This window comes from Alosa sapidissima, chromosome 20 (genome assembly GCF_018492685.1).
Source record: "Alosa sapidissima isolate fAloSap1 chromosome 20, fAloSap1.pri, whole genome shotgun sequence".
Classification (NCBI taxonomy): domain Eukaryota; kingdom Metazoa; phylum Chordata; class Actinopteri; order Clupeiformes; family Clupeidae; genus Alosa; species Alosa sapidissima.
The window spans coordinates 5,775,681-5,798,366 of NC_055976.1; the positions used below are offsets into that span (position 1 = coordinate 5,775,681).

Below are 22,686 nucleotides of genomic sequence, written 5' to 3' on the forward strand. Positions count from 1 at the left end.
ACTCTTCGTATAACATAGCATGACAACTGGACAAAGATATTAATGAATATAATAAATTGTTCACCAGTGTTGCCCTGTTGTTTCATATGTCCTTGTAAAGTGTAAAAGTGACCCCGTTGTGAAAGGAAAATTATTACTAAGGGGTTTGAAATCTCAGGGGACTACTTATACAATGTGTCCTTCAACAGTTCACTCATCCAACCTGCCTCTTAAGACTTGGCATGTAGAAATACCATTAGGGACTAATTCCAGCCCTCAACTCAGATGCCTTTGCTGGACATATTTTGTGTGTGTGTGTGTGTGTGTGTGTGTGTCTGTGTGTGTGTGTGTGTGTTCTGGAGAATGATATATTTTCCTTGTCGGTGGCCATGGGAACCAAAATTCCAACGGCTCTTTCCAGCATTTAATCCACTAAAGAAAATGGAATTATTGATGGGTTTATGTTTGTGGAATTTGCATTATGCTCTATAAAATGTGAAGCATTTGAACACATGAATATCTGAACATCTAACATGTTAAGAAAACTAAAACAGCACTGGCCCTGGCTCTTTGCAATGAGCATTGAGGCTGACCAACTCGTTAATCCTCTGATCAGAAAATGAGAACAACATTAGTCAAGTTCAAGCTATTTCTGGAGTAGGCCACCCAGGTCGTGATGAACGTTGATGCCCGCTTTAATACCGTTAACACAATTCCTCTCAGAACTCTCATTAACTCCTCAGAATACACGTTCACACACCGCTCACACACTGCTGACCTTCAACTTGTCCTTGTGAACACAAATTTAGGCCCCTTCACGTCAAAAAGCTCCTTGATGGAGTCAAACAGCATTTGTCCAAATATTGGAGAAATGACCAGTCTTGTGTTTCTGGCTGCCAGAGTGGCGGCTTCATTTCACTGCAGTTGTGGCGTGCAGCTCCTTGGCAGGCGGAGCAGCAGGAGGGCTCAATGTGTGAATTCGGTGAAATGACCGTCAAGCGCGGCCTGTCATGGCAGCTCAGCCTTGCGGAACTGTCAGGCGGGCCTCGGACTTCTACCTCAGCTGTTAAGTGGAGGTGAGGAGATCATGTGACCTGCTATCAAGCGGGTTTTCCGGGGGAAGCCTTGTTTATGCTCGCGGTATCGGTGGATGTGAAATACGGCGCACAGCATCGGAAGCTCAATATCTCAGCGCGCCTTGCTGGGCACATATTCCCAAAGAGCCCGCCACCCACCTGTGCAGGCGTATACACACAGAATGCACACAATCACACAACCCACCCCCCCCCCCCCCCCCCCACACACACACACACACACACATACACATGCAGTACAGAGACTGCATACCAGTACATACAGTGTATATGATGACAACTGCCATACACTGTAATTTCCTGACCTTAAATTCTGCTCTGGAAATATTCTATTTATGTATCTGTATTTGTTGTTGTATTCGTCTGTTGGTTGTTGTTTTTTTTAACACATATGGTTATTTATGTTTTGCTGTCATCATGCACATGCAATGTAAACTGAAAACTAGTTATCCTGGCATTCTACAAGAACCCTGCAAGCCAGTTGTCCCAATGATTGCCCTTTCTCATTTTATCAAGAGCATATTTCACAGGTTCATTGTTTTACAGGCATTTCTTAGCACTCTCAAAGGTCACTCTAGCTCCTTAACTAAGTATGTGTTGGCTCTGCGCCACTCTCTTCACCACTTATGATGGTGCAGAAGCATAAATATTTCTGCTAAGTGTTAGGTCAACATAAAAGATGACATGATACATATGCCACACTCCATGGTGTTTACATGTATATTTAAAGTAGAAAAATATTGCAGCACTTTTACCTCGAATTTTGTATGCATACTTTGTTGAGCATAAATAAAGGGTTTCTTATCCTTTTATAGTAGATATACAGTATATTAATATTTGGACAAGGCCTTCTCACAGAGACATATCTTCTAACCATATTAATCACACATAAGTTCCTTGATTCTGTTGAATAGACATAGAATACTGACATCTCTATTCATATTCAAAGCCATCTCCCTTTCCTACATGTGGGTCTCCTGCCTTTTCATCAGCTTATTACTATTAAGTGGTTGACATTTCCTTGAACAATTCCCCACCCAACCTACACTCAAAGACCAGTATTGATCCTCATGGAATGTACCATCCCCTCCTGATTACATTAGGCTCTGTGCTGTTAATTACTCCACTCTCTAACCTTTCAGTGTTTCATTCGGTCCAACAAATTGGGTGAATTAAAAAGGGAGGTGGGAAAAAAAACGCTGAAATGCCTGACGGCAAGGATCCCTGAGCTGGCAGTGTCAAATTCCCAGGCGGTGTAATAATTAAAAAAGTTCATCAATGCTCCCTTTGCCCATCACATTATGCAGAGGCAGGAGTCCCCAGTAATGGTTGTAGAGGATTTATTTAGGGGAGTTATTCCAGGCTTATTGGGTTCTTCACCACGAGGCCCGGCTGCTCTGTGTTTGTGTGGGCTGGGCCCGGCCAAGTGTGTTTCCTGTGGGCAGAATCCACCCCCCCCCCGCCCACCATACTCTCTCTCTCTATCTCTCTCTCTATCTCTCTCTCTCTCTCTCTCTCACACACACACACACACACACATACACACACTCAAACACACATTTGGGGGTAGGTGGTACTGGGGATTTTACACCTCTGCATCCAAATGCTTTATACAAAGGACCTGTGTAGTAATCAAGCCCCAATGTTCAGAGCTATACAGTACCTACTGTGTGGGAGCTTGGGGACTTCCTGGGTTTATGGTAAAGAACTCTGCCTTTTGAGGGCCCTCAGAGATCGAGGCTTGGGCTTGTCCCATATAAGCAGTCATCCAGTATCATTTCGTCCTCCCAATTCGTAATTTCATCATAGTTGGCTGCCAATGCTTTGGAGAGCTGGATGGTCAGGTGCAGAGGGAGATGAACTGATTCATTGCTTAATTTAATTACGTATTAAAATTCAATTAGGTATGCTTTCGCAAAAAAATGCAGTCAGTGTTTTTCAAAGTATTCCCTGGAAGCAGGCATGGTTGAAGGACAACCCCCATAATAAATCAACATCTAACTTAATAATCAGATCTCACTGGAGCACACTGGCATGTGAAAAGGAGAGTGAGGATACAATTTCACCTCATATGCTTCACATTAGCAGTCTCTGAGACAAAAGCAACATGAAATAATGCAATTTCCAGCAGACAAAATAACTTTAAGTGAAATGCTTAGCAAGGTTGACTTGAAAGTAAGGAAACAGTTCAAAAAGAGCTTCCTATGAGGAGATTAAATAAAGTTCCTCTCATCCTCCGTTGTAATGTACCATTTTGACAGCAGATTTCCTTGACTGTGATGAGTGCATCTACGATGGCCAGACACACACATTTCAGCCCAACACGGTGAGACAATCAGTCATAACACAACAAAAACAAGAGGGGGGTTATGACACAGAACTCCAAGAGACGGGTAATGAATCAGACAGTGCAAAAACATTCTGTGACAATTGCTTGCATTTAAAGACAGAGGAAAAAAACACTTCACTTTCAAAAAACTGACAGCAGAAGGCAATTTTCATGTTTTCTTGAAATCGTATGGATATTATATCATTCAATGGTTATGTAAGAAAACAACTGTTTATGTTCATAGTTTGAAATAACATATTAGATGTTGAGTGGAAGTTGAAACTATGGTGTGTTAAGACAAGGTCATAATAATGGAAGTATTTTACTGAGCTTGCTTCACTTTGACAGTGCGCGACATGAGAGAATCATTATGCAGGTGTATGATGACACCTGTAAGTCTACTGAAGCTGCGTGTCCTCCGCACTCTACTTGAGCAATGTCACTGCGACTCCATTTTATAATGAAGGATAGGTTTTGGAGGTTGCAGTATTCAAAAAAAGAACAGCAGTATCATTGCAGTGTCAACCTTCAGCACCCGTTTCTTGGCAGTGACATTTAAATTGTTAATGCTGTAGATTGTTCTCCCATTGAATTCCCTGACAGTCTTGTTCATTGAGAGTGGCACTGGCATTGTCCTCGGATGATTATGTGTGAGGCTCACTGTATTAAGGCTGATGTTGAAACAAGGACAGGATCACTTATCACTGTCACTTATGGCTCCTTTAGCAAACACGACACATGATGGCGACACTGATTAATGACTCTCAGGAAAGTGGTTAACGCAGCAGGACCTCCATGGTGCCCATTGGATTAATACTGTATTTAAAGCCACTGGATGTGATGCTAGCAGTTCATGCTAACTTCTGCAGCACACAGACACGCTGCAGGAGTCCACTTCCTGGTTACAGTATATATGCCAGATTTGCAGACATGATGGATGACTGTCTTATTGGATATTTCCTGATTGGTTCACGTTAATGCATTTTACTGATATTCATACATTTAAGGAGTTAACTACATAACCAGGAAGAGTCCAAGTGACATCTGAATATCCATTCAGCTACTACAGTAAGTATTCAGTATTACATTAAAGTATTTGCATTAATCTTATAAATATAAATAGTTATGTGTCCATGTTGCAAAACATCTATATTAACCCAACATTGATAAATTCACAGTTGCACACTGATGGCACATGCCTGATATAAAGTTGTATAGTCGAAAATTAGGGCAAGCTGTCTTGCATAAAATGTAATTTATACACAGCACACACTGAAAAAAGTTTCTACTGTAAGCATTTTAACAGCCACTAAAAGCACACATGGTAACAGATGGTTATTCGGTCTGGAAAATATCCTAAAGCTACTATTTAGTTACAATTCCCTGCTGTATGCCCATATTTCTTATTTAGCTTGTTTTAGTCACACACTATTTGCATTTCCCAGGCACTACATATAGGCTCAGTCTGAGGAAAAGGGAGAGTGGCCATTGAGGGAGTGAGATGGCCATTAGGTTTTAGGTCTTTATGTGGGGTCAGGGGTCAGGCCAGGTTAGAGGTAGCCTTATAGGTGACTGCTGAAAAGGTAAAGGAGTGGGTCTTAAGTATCTAAAGTGGACTACTGGCATTTGATTTCTAGTGACACAATGCATGTGGTTGCACTTTAAAGCTTATTGATAATTTTGGATCCAATCAAAATCAATCAAATCAAGATATGCTACATTTTATATTTAAAAACAATCTAGTTAAAATAAGAAAGATCTAACCTTTTGGGTCATAGCGACCAGAAGTATTTTGGTTTAGGTTTGACGTAGGTTAGCCAACAATAACTCTGACCCTTACACTAACCCTATCTCTGACCCTTACACTAACCTTAACTCTAACCTTTATTCATCAAAACATAACCTCCAAGCTAAAGCAGTATAAAATGTACACATACGCATGCACACACACGCACACGCACATGCGCGCACACACACACACACACACACACACACACACACACACACATACACACACACACACACACACACACACACACACACACACACACACACACACATACACACACACACACACTTTCACAAAGGGGTGATAGTTATGCTCCTCTTATATACATTGTCCATAGCCATGCAATGTGCAGTCCAATATTATCCACCCAAGGATTTATTTACGCTTTTGGTGGGCTTAAACATAATGACTTGGCTCTTGTTCCTCTAACAGCAATACCCTTTTAATAGCAGTTGTATTGACTGATTTCTAACAGAGAGAAACAGATTGTGCATAGCTAAGGTGGGCTTTTTGTAATACAAAGAGTCGTTGTGGGTGCTCCAGGAGTGGGAAAATCCTAATAGGCCCAGGCTAATTAGCACAATAATATCCGCCCGCATTCCAAGTGTTTATGGACGTGTCCAAGTCTCCACGAGAGCCGTCTCTTTCAAGTCCAAGGCATTTTTTAAAGAGTCACAACTGATGTTGGCAAGCAAAGGATACCCATCAAGAGACCTTTTAATATTACAAATGAGGACCAGCTCTCTCGGACAAATTCGCCATCTATTTACGCGCGGCACTGATGCAAGCCCATCCACTTGCGGAGCGGCTCCAGACATCAGAGCAACTCATAAAAAACAAAAGGCATGGAGACAAGGTCATGTGTTTATATCTCCGAATGAAAATGGCAGTAAAAGTAAAGCAATAAACAGTAAAAAATAAGGAAATGGCTTTGATTGTATAAGAAGGGCAACAAGGAATGAAAAACAGCACACTAGTGTGTGGAATAAATCTGGAGCCATTTCCACTCTGTCTTATATCCACCCTTATACTATGGGAATATGATATTACAGTGACGTCTGCAATCATACCACTTCAGAGAAATGGCATTTACCTCTCCTTTCAAGGTGTATTCACTTTGCTAAATACACTGTTTATTTCAATCTGCATCTGATAAAATGCACGTGAGTCTATACTTCGCTGCCAGAACACTTATTTTGTTGGTCTCTGCTTTTACAGTAAGAGTGCCCTTTTATGTTTGCAGAAGCTGGAAATAACAGCAACAAAGTGCAGGCTTCTTCTTGAAAGAGATGCTGAACTACCTCAGCTGTGTGATGACACCAAGGCAGCTCAACGCAGGTAAGAGTAAGAAATGGCTTCCTGTGAATAGTGAGACTCTATTTACAAGCATCAGGGATGCTCCACTAGAGGGGTCCATTTCAGCCCAGGCATGTTTAATTTCAATTTATGCTAATGGTCCATTAATGCCTCTAAAAACACAAAACAGGAAACAACATGTAGACCCAAATGCATAAAAAATACAAATGAACCAAAGGGTTTTTTTTTTTATTATTTATGTACTAAAGTCGGCGGCTTTGTTACCAAATTATATAGAGAGAGCATTTACAGGATGTTCACAATCCAAGCCTCACACTGTGTTCTGGCCACCGGTGTTCTTATCAGCATATGTTGTCATGGTGCACTGTTACTATGCTTAAGAACTTGGCTGAAGGCTGAGGCCATACAGTCAGAGAGGGTTAAGCGGAGCTAGTAATCAAGGATCTTTGATACAGTAGCTGTCTGAGGCCCTTATTCTGTTCACTGCTCACTGGTCTTCTTTGTTTCCTTTTTAATCCATTTGCTTTGGAAATAAATTTAAAAATGTCCAAAAAAGCATGAAGAGATATAACGTGTCACTATTATTGTTTAACGTATCCACAGTTTCAGTGAAATGATACTATCTGGTGCTCAAATGATTCAAGCTTTTACATTTTTTAGACTTTTAGTCTTTTTGAAATAACTTATGCTATTTCAAGCAAAATAAAATATTGAAAGGAAGCTGGATGAGACAAACACACTTCCTCATCTGCTTTCATCTCTCCTTTCTTTCTGCTTTTCTTTTTTTCTCTACAGAAAGCCCACGCTGATCTTAATGGTAATTACTCTAATGCAATTTCCTCTGCCCTTTCTGCAGGAAATTTCTAATTGATGGGTCAGACAATGATTTTAGGAATGCCAGTATCCCACAATAAAGCCCACTCATGGTCCATTGTACTCCCGAGCATCAAGATTTAAAAACCAAAGTAAAAAAAAGAAACAATGAACAATAAAGGCTCGCCATTCTATCCACGATGTTCATGATTTTTTCCTGAGTACTGGGGGACATATTTAAGAATAGTACACAAATGATTGCAGGAGCTGGCACAGAAAGTGCCATGAATAATAGCATAAAGAGGGAAGGGAGAAAGGTTGCATGAAGGTGAGAGGCATTAATTTGCTTTTAAGCTTATGGGAGCTCCAGAGTGGCCCTGCACACAAGTGGAGGAGGAGGAGGAGGAGGAGGAGGAGGAGGAGGAGGAGATAGAGGAGAGCCGTGTTTAAGGCCATCAGCAGTGTACACACGCACACACACACACACACACACACACACACACACACACACACACACACACACACAAAAACACGCATACGCGCAAGCACACACACGGTCATTAGCATCTTAGTCCAAATTAAACAAGCCGGGAGTCCTCACGGACAGATCAGCGTTACACAGCAATACAGAGGAACACCTCACAGCCACCAATAAGCACAATTCAAGCTTAAAGGAGGTCGTACGGGTTGTGTGTGTGTGTGTGTGTGTGTGTGTGTGTGTGTGTATGGGGCGGGTGGGTGCATGCGCGTGTGGGTGAATGTGCGTGTGTGGGTGCATGTACATGTGTGGGGATGGTGCTTGTGGGTGTGTGTGTGTGTGTGTTTGTGTGTCTGTGTGTGTAGGGAGGTGGTGCATGTGTGTGTGTGTCTGCGTGTGTGTGTGTTTCCAATTTTTAGAAGTGGAGCACACAGTCTAGAGGAAAGGCTTTAAAATTTGCATGAGACAATGCTGATTAATTACAATGTACCAGAAGGCAAAAGAGCACTGAACACAAAAAAGGAATAAAATAAGACGTTGTTATGCAAGATGAAAGTAATGAGGTTATGATGGAACTGCAAGAATCAGTCACCATCTTCTGTTTACTAAGGACAAATGGTGGCATGTACTAAGAACACTAAACATCATCATTATTATTTTTTCATTCATTATCATTGTTTTTTATACAAGAAAGAAGATGAAACAGGTGTTAGGCTTTGAAGGAACACTGTCTATTACTCCATTTCAATCACATTTGCGATTGAATTTAAAACCCATAGTTTGTTTTCCACTGCATGCTACTCTTTTCATTTAGTTGATCTTTGTTCTGTTCTGCGAGTAGTAACTCATCTGTGGGGTGGTTGTCAGAAGAAAGTACATCAAGGACTACAGAGAACCCGCCTGGGTACAAAGCAGGGGAAGCTGCCACTGATATCAACTCACTGCATTGCATTGATTCATAATGAGTGGATGGAACCACAGTCAGAGTGTAACTGCATGCTGAAAAGAAACGGCTGAATAGCATTATGCTCATGAATGTCATAATTAAAAGAAATATCAAATTTTTCTTGTGGTCAGAAAGAATCTATGAATTTAGAGGGAATTTGAAAGGGAACCAAGTTCTTGCACAAAGCCACGACTTGCAGGGAATTTTCTTCACACTTGAACAGTCCATTCCTGCTCTGCGCCTAACAACCTGCACTTTGCACTTTTGAGATGTGTAATGTCGTAGAGAACTTTCCTTTTTGCGAGACACCTTTGGTGAACCTTTGGAATGGAAAAAAATGATGTGTTGTCTGCATGTGTGAGATTTCCTGAAATACTCATGAATGCATACAAATTAGGAAGGGATGGGTCCGTAATGAAATTATCAGCGATGCTTTTAAAGCTGCAGCAAAGATGTGCAGCAGTATCGCATGGCAATAAATGCAATCAGCACAAAAAGGGGGCCTGGCACAAAATAATCTCCATCCTGATGGCCGGTAGGCTAGAGGGATATCAAGCTTTCCCGGGAACCGGCTCTCAAAAAATTAAGAGGTTAAGTTGCTCAGTGGAGGAGGTAATGCATGGGGAAGCTTTGGGAGGCCGAGCTGGGGGAAATCCAGTGTGCACAATGACACCCTGTTAATGGGGGGAGGAGGGGGGGTGGGCACTGGGAAAGCGCATCCAAACAAATAGATTTCCAGGTGGAATGGAGTCAACCACCTCTGACACTGAGGTACCCGTACCCAGCCATCTGTGACCATTTGACAAATGATTCCATATCAAAGAGGCCAGTGCTGATTTGGGCCTTAATTGATTGGATGTGAGACGCTTAAGTCCCTGATTGGTTTAACCAAGGATAGGAGGATCTGTGCCACGACTAGAGAGGGAAAAGCCGGGCAGTTTGCCACTGAATAAGGGGATAACATTTTTTTTTAAAAATTGGTGGCGCTTTACTTGCCGCCGGTGAAGTCACACACGGATTCTAACTGAAATATGTATGAAAAATGAGACAAATTAATCTCACTCTAATGCAATAAATCACCCAATCCAAGCAGGTTTACAGCTGTAATTCCAGGGGTTAGACTTCTTTTCATCTTTTCATTAGCTGGGTCAGCTCAACCGAGAGACCTTGTGAGGGGGCCAGTCTATAAACACAGTGCACTACGCCTGGGTTGAGCGTTTAATATGTGTACCAAAAAAAAAAAACAGCCTCTATCTGCCAATTAGAGAAAAGGCTCTGACTGTGCATTAATATACAATTTATAATTAATGGGGGAAGGGCATATCAAAAGGAGACATCCTTGAAACAAAGACACAGCACAAGTTACCATATTAACGAACGCCATTAGTGGAAAAATGGGCAACCATAAAGCAGTCTGCTTCTGGGCCATTAGAGGCGTTATTTGAGGTATTACGTTGCTAGTGCTATGTGATGTTTTTCTGTGCACAATAGCCCATTTTGGGTAGTGCCAGTGTCATTATCTACACATTGCATCTTTAGATCTGCCCTTTGGAAAGCACAGTTTGTTGCTGGATGTGATGTAAGTGTGCAAAAGTGAAGCTGGCAGATGAGTCTGTGGAACCTGTGTGGGGGACAGGCTAGCGCAATGAGCCAATGAACGTGCTCTGTACACCGGGCTTGTTCATTGTTGGTGAACAGAGTGGTGTCGCAGCGTACCTCGCACTGTTTGACATGGACATGCTGTGCCCTGCGCTGACAGCCAAAGCCTAGGACTGGACCCAGAGGTCACTCCTGACCTTTTGGCGGATTGTGTAATCCGCCCCCCCACCCCCCCCCCCTTGTGCAGTTCTCTCTCTCTCCCTCCTCCTCCTCCTCCTCCTCCTCCTCCTCGCACACGTGGTGGTTGTCTGAAGCTGTCCACCGATGCGTCCCCGGGCGGTGTGTTGGGCGGGCGGTCGGACGGGCGGGCGTCGTGAGCGCGGGGCATTTGGCTGCTTGTCTGCCGGGATCACGCCTACTCCTGCTGAAATGGCGTATACGAGGAGACCCCTCACCCCAGAGCCTGCTGCCTTGAGTCGCACATGGAATGAAGCTTAATTGCTGCATGACTAGTCTCTTGTTTGTGCGCCGCAGGGATTTCCATTTATTATCCCGTATGAATCATTATTAAGATGTGCTTATTCACCACTGGGTTTCCTGGAGTATGAAAAAAAAACAAGGAGATAGGAGGGGGGAAAATGTTTGTGCCCTTATAATAAAACTGCATGGTAATGCATTGCCTTATCTTACAAGGGAGAGTGTTTAAGTGAGAACAGGATGTGACATCATGGAATAGCCGCAACACTCTCTCCCTCCCCAGAGGCATGCGAGGGAAGGGGGGCGTCGGCCACAACATTCTCATTTGGCTGGCGGTGCCAGGGTTCAGCATGCCTCTCGCACACACCGAGGGAGGCTTGAAAATCCTCCTCCATCTGCCATCTGTTTGTGAGCCCTGTGGTACCAACACGGTGTTAGGGCTATATGTGTTTACTTTGCATGGCTTTCACAGCAGTCGTGAGATTTACATTGTTCCATAGCAAAAACGTGGCTATTCAAAAAAAGAAGAAGAAGAAAAAAAAAGAGAGAAGAGATTGCCCTGTAGTCATCACTAGGGGAGAAACATGAAACGATGGCTTTTCTAATGCGGGCGAAGTGATAACCGGTCTCAAGCGGGGGGCTACTTTATCACACTTAAATGCTGAGGTGTGCCATCTTTCCAGTTTGACTGGTGAGGCAGAGATTTGGAGCCTCTCCATTTCCAGCGTGCCATCTGACGGTGAATAATGGTGCATTGAATGAATAACCGGAGAGAGGAAGGACAATGCGCATAATGTGAGGTATTATTATGGAGCTTAACAATGCTTGGGCCCCGGGGATGCTCACAATTTAATGTATGGCCTTTGGAGTAGCATCGCTATGGAAACCAGTGGCCCTGGGTGACCAAGTTACCCACCCACTCGGACAGCCGTTAATCATCTTCACTCTGATCCTGGCACAGCAGAATTTGGCCAATGTGTCAAGCAGCAATTATGTATACTTAGTGTTCTTCCCCCTCCCTCTGCTTTGCTCTCTCTCTCTCCATCTCACTCCATCCCTCTCTCTCTCTCTCCCTTCCTCTCTCTTGCTGTGCTCATATACATGCCCACATTCTGTTCTCTTTTTATGCTCATTCTGCCCCATTTTGTGTCTTTTCCTCTCCTGCCTTTACATAATCACAGATCTTTTATAAGCGCGCTGTTCATTAGCCCCCTTTCATTCAGAACGCGCACAATACAGACAAAAGGAATAGGAATGTTCTTAGTGCCACATCATAAGACGTCCTGATTATATAAATCACGTCCGCCCATTTACCTATTATACTTTCATTTTGGACGCTGAGCGACACTCTCAATTACTCCGCTGCTTCATTGCTCCCTTTTCGCATATTGATTTGTACCGAGCGCAGATGCTAATGGGTCTCAACAAGAAAGAGATTATGTTCTGCTGGGTGTAGGGAAACGTTGACACAATGCCACCAATACGTGGCATCCCTCCACTACGTCAGTCCAGATAGGTTGCTCAATAGAGTCGCTGACAACAACATGCCACTGTTGGGGAGGTGGTGGAATTGCAGCGCTCCCCGTATTTCAAGGACAATGTGTGCCAACTAGGTGACTGTTCAGGTGACTCAGTTCGCATCAGCACAACTCGGAATCTATCATTAGGGGTGATCTACGTGGCATCCGCTGTCTGCCGGCGCGGAGTGAAGGACAGGCCGGCAATTAGAGACTCATTTCATGTCAGCCGGCTCAGGACAAAGTTGATTGCCTTATTTTATTATTTTACCATGAGGGCTCATGTCATTTCACATAATGTGCCATGACGGAGCCAGAGCTGTGGCTTCCTCTTGGCAGGTCCAAGACAGTTCGGCCAGTTCGACAGTCGACCAAGCAGAAGAAGGCACTACACTTAAGATACTGTCTGGTTGACCACTTGCTGACAGGCTGTCAGACATGGCACTCCAGTGGGCTTCTTTTTCTCCATAAGACTCTGTTGTGTTTTTTACTCTTGACCTGGTTAGTCATCCAGAAAAGGACACAAGCATTTTGACACTTTTGGGTTAGTCGACTGGAAATTCTGTGAAGTTTCTCTATATAGCACATTATCACATTCACAAGTGGGCGCCAGCAGAGGCAAATTAGTGGGGGGATTGTTCAGAAGCTACCATGCTGTGAAATGGCATTTACTGAGACGGCCTCACACTTCATCCAGAGGTGATCCGCACACACGCACTCACAGCTCCTCATTTGCACACAGAAATGAACAGCAATGGCAGGTAACCCTGGTACTAGCCAGAGACTTGGAAAATAACTTGAAACGCACTCATACAATAGATGTGTAGCAGAAACATTCTCCAGGGCTTTGTTTCCTCATGAACATTTTGTGGGACTTAAACATGATAAAGAGAAAAAAGAAGCCACAATAAAAGATATTTGTGGGGAAAATATAAAAATACTAACGACTTACTTTATGAGGGCACGCCTGGGGCACAGCAGTGAATGTCTTGTCTGGAGTTGAACTTTGATTCTGCAAGGAAGTCAAAAAGACTTTTATTAGAACTGATGGTAAACATTGATGTCAGTGTGTCTTTTAAAATGTGTTGGCAGGAATTTTCCACTAAAGCATCTGCAGCACAACCTTTTAGCCTGTGCCGTCTTGAGAAGTCGAAAAGTTTAGAAGTCCAAATCGGCCACAAAAAAAGGTCAAGGCCATAAATCTTGAGTCCTCGTTAAACCCTGACCCTTGAGGACGGTGGAACAGACGTCTCGGCCGTGCCAATGCATTATTCAAGTGGTAATCACAGCGTTTTAACATAACATATGTGCAATCTCAAAAACAGCTTTTAGCTGAGTGATTACCATTTTGTAAATACAGCACATCGCCTGCAAATACATGGCTAACACCACTGAAAAGGTTGTGCTTAGGTAAGTCAACAAGCCAACAACAGATGGTCCTGCTGTTTGCGATTATGCAGGATGTTAGGCCCACTGACAATGGCAGCCCAGGACAAAAAAGAACCATCTTGAGGTGACCAGAGACATATATGAAAAACAGCACTGGGGAGGTGAGCTCGCGATGGGGGTGACGGGCCTCACAAACTTCACTTCAGTCGACCTCCTGGGAGGACACATTGATTCCAAGCAGGTGCCGCCAGTCACCCCCTCATATCCAATTATCTTCCTGTGGTATGCCTAATGCTCCCTGACACTATTAATGGCTTCCTTATGGTATCACCAAGAGAGATGAAACATTGAACTGTCCAGACTTCAACATCTATATTTCATATCCACTTAAAAGAGCCTACATAAACTCAGAGGCAGGCGCTAGCTAGCTAGTACTCGCCCCATCCACACACACACACACACACACACACACACACACACACACACACACACACACACACACACACACACACACACACAGCAGCTCATAAAAGATAAACAGACTGTGGGTACAGCCCTGGCCCTCTTACACTATACATTATACACTATACACTGAGGGGGTTGGTCCTAACTGTTCCCAGATCAGCCAAGCCAAGGGGAGAAACATAATAATACATTTCACATTAATAGCAGCCGAGGCTGACCAATTATCACTTCTCAGCTGTCGTATCTGTCTTTGCAGACACCTCGTTTTTTGTCTTTTTTTTCCCTCGGACTGATTTAATGAGCTTGTCCCGAGGAGTGTTCGTGCTGTAAGCTGAATGCGGTTGACACAGGTAGGCAAGCTTGGGGTCTAATAAACCACACATTTGCCTGGTTGCAAGGGCAACCAACAGGACGTGTTTATTTAAGTGAGCCGGTGTCAGCGGCTCTTGCACTGATTCCAGGTCTGCCCTGTATTTCGATAAAGGAAAACATCCGCTTTGCTTTCTGCATGCTATTAGTCTTGGCAATAGCACCACTTCCATTGAGAAATGTTAGCAATTTAGGGTGTCTTTGAACTCCCCTTTAATAGCATGAGTTCAATGTTTTTAGAAGGGGAGAAGTTATTAAATTATCGGACTTAACAGAGCAGCTTGTTTTACTGATTGCCACCATACGGACAATCCTTTCTCAATGAGTTTTTCCGAGCTGGCTGTTGATTCCGATGGAAAGCTTATGGTTCAGCTCTGTGGGCTTTGTTGTGGTCCACTAATCACAGCACACTGAATGTGACAGCAGACCACTTTGATTCCACTTTCATGTGTACACACTTTCACTGTTATCCGTGACTGCTGACCTGTATGTTTTACGGAGTGACCTTTGTCTGATAGGGGGGTGAAACGATATGCTGATGCATAGAGCACTGTATGCTAATTTTTCTGCCCTGGGCAGGCCTGCACTGTTATGTGATCACCTAGTGATTTTATGTCTGAAGAGCGCATGTGAAAGACCACATCTGGAGTCAAGTCTTTGTTCCCCTCCTTCAGCGAGTCAAAGAGAATGAGAAAGGTTGAGGCACACTGACAAAGACTTCTGAAACTGTTCTTTTTTCCCCCAAGTCTTCTCTTAAAATGGCTCTTTCTCATAAACTGCTTGCCTAGCTGGAGAGTCTCTAAGAGGGTATAGACTGCCTTGCTGTGAGAAAATAGATTTCTTCCTGGCCAATAGCCTCATTTTGGAAGAGGACAGGATCTCTTGCTAAAAGATCTTCGTCTAGTTTTTACAGAAATACTTAAAGTGCAATTTGTGCTTGACCCTCCACTGAAAAAAGGTGCTTCCTTACATAAAGACTTCAATAAGACTTCAAAAAAAGTTCTTGTGAAAGAAGTAATATAGACAGCATTTTGCAAAGTGCCATAATCGTCTACAAACTGACTAACACTCCATGTGTCATAGTTACAGAGGGGCTGCTCTTTGAAATGACAGTTTCCCACAAGTGCATCAAGATGCTGAGGATCTTTCCTCCTGGTGTGCTCATTTTCTAGACAGTGTGAATCCCTCTTTTTAGAGAAGGAAAGAAGGGGTTCAGGGTGAAGTCTCAATTAAGATGTTGGAACTGGCAGTACAGAGTCGGGTAAGTGCGTCTGCTCTGCTACTGAAACTATACATTTTTCAGAGAGCATTGCATTCCAGACATGGTGGTTACTGCAGGCTCTCAGCAGCCTTAATGCATAAGAGTAGGTCCTTCTAGGGTGAGGCACACATGCATTCATGCATGTACACAAGCACACATGTACACGCTCATGCACGCACACACACACACACACACTCACACACACACAAACACATTCATGCTCATATGCATTCACTTACTCACAGACAAACACACACAGACACACACACAGACAGACACACACACACACACACACACACACACACACACACACACACACACACACACACGTAAGTGCACAAATCCTCAGGGTATTACGAATTTGGTATGTGTTCTAAAAAAGATTTACAGTATTAGAAATGTCATTTCATTCACTTCAACACTTTTAAAAAAGCTGTCCACAGAAGTTAATTTATTGCTGCTACGGATATGCTTTAATGAAATCCATGAATATTTCATCATAACAAATGCAATTTAGCAGGGACTTAATATACACACTTTCATTACAAAAACTAAAGAATGTGACTGAAAGATAAAATGTATCCCCTCCAAATCCTAACATATATTCCTTATTTGATAAGAAATCCTTTACAAAGACCATAACACGTTCTTGCCAGTTTTTTTTTTCGAGGCGAAGTACCATCCAAGCCCATCTATGAAATGGAAACTGAAAGCGCCACACAAGGCCTTGGCAGACATGAACACTATTTTCTCTGTGATGTGAGTCTCGGGGAGATCCTCCGAGTTTGTCACATTAACTTGTCTTCTCCACTCTGTACCAGGTGGACTAGCCACTCTTGGGGCTGCTTTCCCCCTCAGCCATCAAACAAGGACACTATTCACCTTCTTGGAAGAGAAGCGCCGGGCATTTTTGGCACGTTGGCACTGGGAGGCGATCCGCCCCAGCGGCAGTCTCCCCCACATACAAGGAGACTTTGTGCCCTTTTTTCTTCTCTTCGCTTTCCCCCCTTTCCTCTCCGTACTTCCTGGCTGCCACTCAAGATGGCCTGACGTTAAGTAAGTTGCATTCCCATCACTTGCTGTGGCTTCTCTATTCCTGTTTGCAACATTGTTGTTGTTTTTTTTTTTCTTTAAAAAAAAAAAAACAACACATCAGTATTCCTCTCTATGGGATTAAAGGGGGTCTGTATTTCAAGGATTATCAAATGCTTTTCATCATGTGACTCCCGTGTTTTTGATCTTTCAGCACATTGAAGAAGAAGAGAAAAAAAACCCTGGTGGATCTTATTGCCAGTGGCACTGCATAATATGACAAGGAACGATGACAGTTGGGGTGGGGGGTGGGTTGGGGGGGCTCTAGGTAGGGGAGATAAAGAACATAACATTCACGGAAACATTTCTAGACAGATTTCCCACAAAACAGTCACACACCTTGGTTTCCTGGAAACATTGCATGTAGTTGTGCTTTGATCGAGCAATACTTATGCATGCTCTGTCTGTGTACGGACGGGTATCTGTGGGCTATGTGCAGTGTGTGTGTCGTCTGAGCTCCCTTGTTATCTACATGGCTGGAGAAGTTGCCGATTATTCATTTGTTGTTGATTTTTTCCCCGCTCCATGCAGCCTCCATTTGTTTCCAATGCGAAGCTCAGCTTTCCGCACGCACAATAGTGGATCTGCATCAGAGTCCCTAGGCACCGCTATCAGACGGCCTCACCACAGCTGATCATTAGCAATTTCAGAGCCGTAGGCAAGAGCCTTTCTGCCCATGAATTATTATTTAGTTGGTGCTTTGGCCGTGCAATCAAAGTACCATACTGTACATTTATCATACCCTCCCACAGAAAAAAACAAACCCTGAACTGACTTTGCATGGGAATGATAAAGAGATAAAAATACATTGTGATTGTGAGCCAGAGGATTGTAGCGTATCTCAGCCAGCGTTTTTCTTCATAAGATAAAAAAGTCATTGTTCCCTGGGATCATTTCCAATTAATTTCAGTGCCAAATAAAGCTGAGACAAATCAAAACAATTATTTTGATATGGCTTCAAGTAACAAATGCTTCCAATTTGAGCATGGTCTACCTGAAATCATTATAAGGCGTAGTTTGAGGCGCAACCCATCAAAGACAAGCTGGATATCATTTTAATAGCAAAAAACCTACAAGGCAGCAAAAGCACCCACCTGCCACATTCTTAAATAGGTCTTGTCAGTCACGGCCAAATTGAGAGCAGATATGCTAGTGGAATGTTGCATGCTATAGAAAAAGTGCCTTGGGTTGTGTACAAAGCTGAGGTGCCGGTTAACTTCAAGGATCTTTTTTCAAACTAAATCTATACATGAATATATCTGTAACTCAGAGGGACTCTAACGGCATGCAGTTGCTGTACTGACGAAGAGAAGGCAAAATCAGACCCGGTGACTACAGATAGTTCAGCTTCAACAGCAGGGCAAGTGGCTTGTGGGTGTCAGTGAAGCTCAGTGAAGCACATGTTTATTGTAGGTGTGAGGTGAGCTCATATCCAGTAATGTTAGTGTGAAACTTAGTCTAACGTGAGTGTTTTGACTAATCTTTAAATAATATGCCATGACTAGTCAATTGCCTGCATCTATTATTTTCCAATCTATCAAATTGCACCTCAGAGCAAGCTTGGAGAAAAAAAACATGGGTGCCTGTGCTGTGAGCACCGAGGCTCGCGCTTCTAACCCGTTGTTATACTCGCCTGACAAAATATAGTTAATGTATTGCATGGGCTCATATATATGTGTCCTCTGTTTACCTCCCAGGAGGGCTTTCTCCTCCAGCTCTCCTGACCTTGCTCCAGTAACTGTGTCCAGCACACCCAAACACAAATGGAAACAATGTAATTATAGTCCTTTAACAGATCCGGTGTGGGGATAGCAGACCTAGCTTCCTCCACACCAGGCCAGCTAAAGCTTTCTACAAGCTATTTTATTATGGACAACAAAAGTACCCAACAAAGGTAAAGCTGTACAAAATACAGAAGGAAAAATAAAGTATGCGTGTGTCTTACATCACGCGCCATCATGCTGCGTTCACAGCAATTATCTGTCACAAATAGTCTGTTGTCTTTCCATTTTCAGAGCACTGGAGCCACGACACACAGGCAGCGTTACAGAGGAGAGCTCTCTGCTCGCCATTGCTCTGTTACAGCTTATCAGTGTGGGGTGTCCACCTCTTACTTCCCAGGGCCGATGCCCCACTTGTCAGGATAAATGCGTTTTCAGTGTACCCAAGGTAGTGCATACTTCTCGGCCAGAGTCGAGAGTTTGGAGTGGAGTTTTCAGTGTGATATTTTACAGTTCCAGTCGGCAAATATATTGAGAGTGTCTCTTGGCATGTTGTCACTTGTGTTGCCGGCCAATTTGTCACTTGGAGCTCAGTCTTTTCTGCTGCCAGCTCGGAGATGATGGCGACGGAGGGCTCTGATCCTGGCAGCACCCAGGGACAAGGCCAAGTGTTCCACGCTCTCGATGCGAGGACAAAAGCCCTACAGCCTCCTGATCCAAGGTCTCAGTGGAAGAAGAACAGAGGAACCGGCTTTACAGAACTTTTTCCTCCCTCTTTTTTGACACAGTCGACAGCTCACCCACTAGAATGTGCGTTAAAAGGGATACAATTATCACTGAATGGAAAGCGAGACTGAATTGTTCTTTGTTTCTCGCTATTGAGAATGTGAACTATAATTGGGCTGCACTAATCGATTAAGGTCTGTGGGGGTCAATGCAAAAAATGGCCCAATGGTTTCACACACTCCCCTCCTGCTGACACGTATTTCAGCTTGGGACAATGTGCCACTCAGAGTGTGCCGTCTCTTTTATCATTGTGAGTTGATCCAATCCATTAATACCAAATTATGTTGGATGGAAAAGTATTATTCTCTAACAGCTTTGCATGAGCGGTGGCTCAGTGAGATTCTGTACTCACTTCACCATTGTTTTTGCATCAGAAGCGCCTAAGTGATTTATAAGCAGCATATTGTGGCAGAGAAGTTGTGAATGTCACAGTCTGTGGGAGTGCTCAAGGTTTGGTGAGAAAAATAAAAAATGACAAGCATGTAAACACAAGGAAACACACAAACACAACTACTATGGATGTAGGCAGGGGGGGGGGGCAGGCTGTGAATCCTTGCCAAATTTACCATGATAGGAAATGCTTTGATCACATTTCCTCTGCCTCTGCTCAATGTAAATGGCGGTTATTTATACTTTTTGAGCCTGTCCTCTGGTTCTCCAGTAAAGCCCTGCCTCTGGAGAATTTGCTGGACAGTTCAGCAGATAGCAGGCTGGAGCGGAACAAAGAATATATGAAAGTTTCAATTAGGGGATCAAAAGAGAGGCTAATTTTAAGTCGGAATTGGCTATTGTACATGCAAATCATCATCTGTTCCCCAAATTACATATCAGCTGGTGCTCTGACAAGCAACCAAAAATATGCAGTGATGGAGCTGGAATTTTATATTTAGAATCCAGACACATTTTCATGTTATTGTCTCTTCCATGGAACAAAATGTAAAAAAAAAGACGTGATTGGGCTATTACATAGAGGTCTTTCACTGTCACCATCAGTAGATTTCTACACCTTTAAGGGTCCAACACTAAGCTGTTTTGAGAAAACAATGTCATCTCCTGCTCGACGATCGAGCCAATTTCTCTTTCATGCTCCTGTAATCCTACAGTTCCACTCTGCCAATTACGCTCTCCTTCAAAGTATGGCCGACGATGAGCAGAGTTGAGCTGGTGTAAAAAACCGAGGCGGTGGTCACCTGGTGCTATTGCTCACATGGCTGCAATATGAACTTGCTGATTTGGGAGTCACAGGCAAAGACCAAACATGGAATTTTGTGGAAAACAGCACATGAGTGGCAGAAAGTTGCCAAAGCACCAAAGGTCATGGCTGGCTTGGGGGGTTTCAGTTCAGCCTCCATTTGTTAGGAAACTGGCAATTATACTGCTTCATGCTAAAGCTGTGAATTTGAGAAGTGATGAATTTTGGCAGAAATGTCAGACTTGACCTGATTAAGAAGACAAAGGTTAAGCTTTTAAAGGATCCCCTGGTGTTTATGCAGCAGAAAAGTAATTTAATAAATGTCAGCAATGTTTTTCCTTTTTTTTTACGTATTGATCAAGACAAGATAAAAGTGTGACACAATGACCTATTTATTTATACCTTACTGTTTCATTGATATGTCCATGTTCCTGGAATTTATGTCAATCAAATTCCAAGTGTGTGTGTGTGTGTGTGTGTGTGTGTGTGTGGGGGGGGGGGGGGGGGGTAGATTTAATATTTGACCTCATTCCTCTCGGAGAAGAGTGAGAGTGTGTAAGTATGACCTTTTTTCTATGATCAGAAGACCTGAAAGTGTTACAATAAAACAACATACAGCCATCAGTCAATGGCTCTGTGAAGATGATTACTGCTAAAGGAACAATAGAAGCTCAGTAATAACAACATGTTGTGATTTACTTGTGTTCTGCTGCACCACTCAGTGGTAGACACAAATCCTTAATCCTCCCGAAAGATAATAACAATGTAATCCTTATTCCCAGATGGAGTAGTCTCAGGAAAGACATTTCTAGCTGGGAGAGTTTCTTTTTTCCAAGAAGGAGAGAGAGAGAGAGAAAGAGGTAAAGTCATTGCAAATATGGAGTAATAAAAATTGTTGTTCCTTTCCCCCCTGCCCCAGTAATGTTTAAATAATTTTATCCGATGTCTTCTCAACCTATCTGGCTTTTTGGAGAAATATGAAGCTGCACTGCAGTGCATTCTAAAGCCACCCTGGCTCCAACACAAAGATCCACACACAGTGCATGCCTAATGAGCCTTCCCTATGTAAGTCTCCACGCTGATGAAAGCTGATGTGAGAGGTGCTTGGCTTGATTCATTTGCTTGACATTATTCAACACTGTAATTAAGAGCCTCACAACAACATGGCACTGATTGTTATCTGCATTTCACCAGCTAATAAAATCTCGCTGATTGTTATGCAAATCCATTAAATAACAAAGATAATCAAAGGAGTGCACTCATTCGTGCAGAGACACATGTATTCACACACATACACCCACGCACGCGCGCGCACACACACACACACACACACACACACACACACACACACACACACACACACACACACACACACACACACACACACACATACACACACACACACACACACACAGAGAGAGAGAGAGAGAGAGAGAGATACACTGACGAATAGACACACACACACGTACACACACATCCTAGCACAGACAGACGGATAGACAGGCACACACAGATAGACTCACACCCAAACAAACACAAACTGTATCTAAAACACAGAGCACATTGCCTCATTCTACAACTGCTTATCTACAGTGTGAAAAAAAAGCTTTCTCAGAGGAAAACAGTTTTGTCTCTGTGCTGATGCGGTGCTTCCAGGTCCAGTCTGGTGGACGCTCAGATCCGAGCATACCTCCTGGCTGCTTACAGGGGCAGAATCCATGCAGCAGCACAGCAGGATAGACTGCTCCACAGCCCTCCCCCTTTCCATCCCTCTCATCCCTCTCTCCTTCTCTCGCTTCCCCTCTCTCTCTCTCTCTCTCTCTCTCTCTCTCTCTCTCTCTCTCTATCTTTCTCTCACCTCTTTTCAGAAATATATGTGTGCCCACACACACTGACACACATCCACGCAGACACGCACCTCCTCCCCTAAAACCCTCCCCGCTCTCTCTCCCGCCAGACCAGTGTATACTGAAGATGGTTTGTTGGCGAGTTGCAGGGTGAAACCCCCCCCCTTCCCCACACACACACACACACACCTCCCCCTCCCCGGCCCCTCGTGCTTGCTGACGGCGG

The 22,686-nt window shown here is 43.5% G+C and overlaps 1 protein-coding gene across 3 annotated transcripts in view; it reads right to left on the reverse strand.

Annotated features, from left to right (window-relative positions):
• Positions 1 to 22,686, reverse strand: part of pcdh11 (protocadherin 11) — a 130,031-nt gene that overhangs the window by 60,370 nt on the left and 46,975 nt on the right. For all 3 annotated transcript variants that reach the window (XR_006025858.1, XM_042074855.1, XM_042074854.1), the window contains exon 4: positions 13,291 to 13,350. Coding sequence is in view for 2 of the 3 variants with exons in the window: in XM_042074855.1 (XP_041930789.1) it covers positions 13,291 to 13,350 (60 nt within the window). In the remaining variant the exon portion in view is untranslated. The remainder of the gene's footprint in view (positions 1 to 13,290; positions 13,351 to 22,686) is intronic.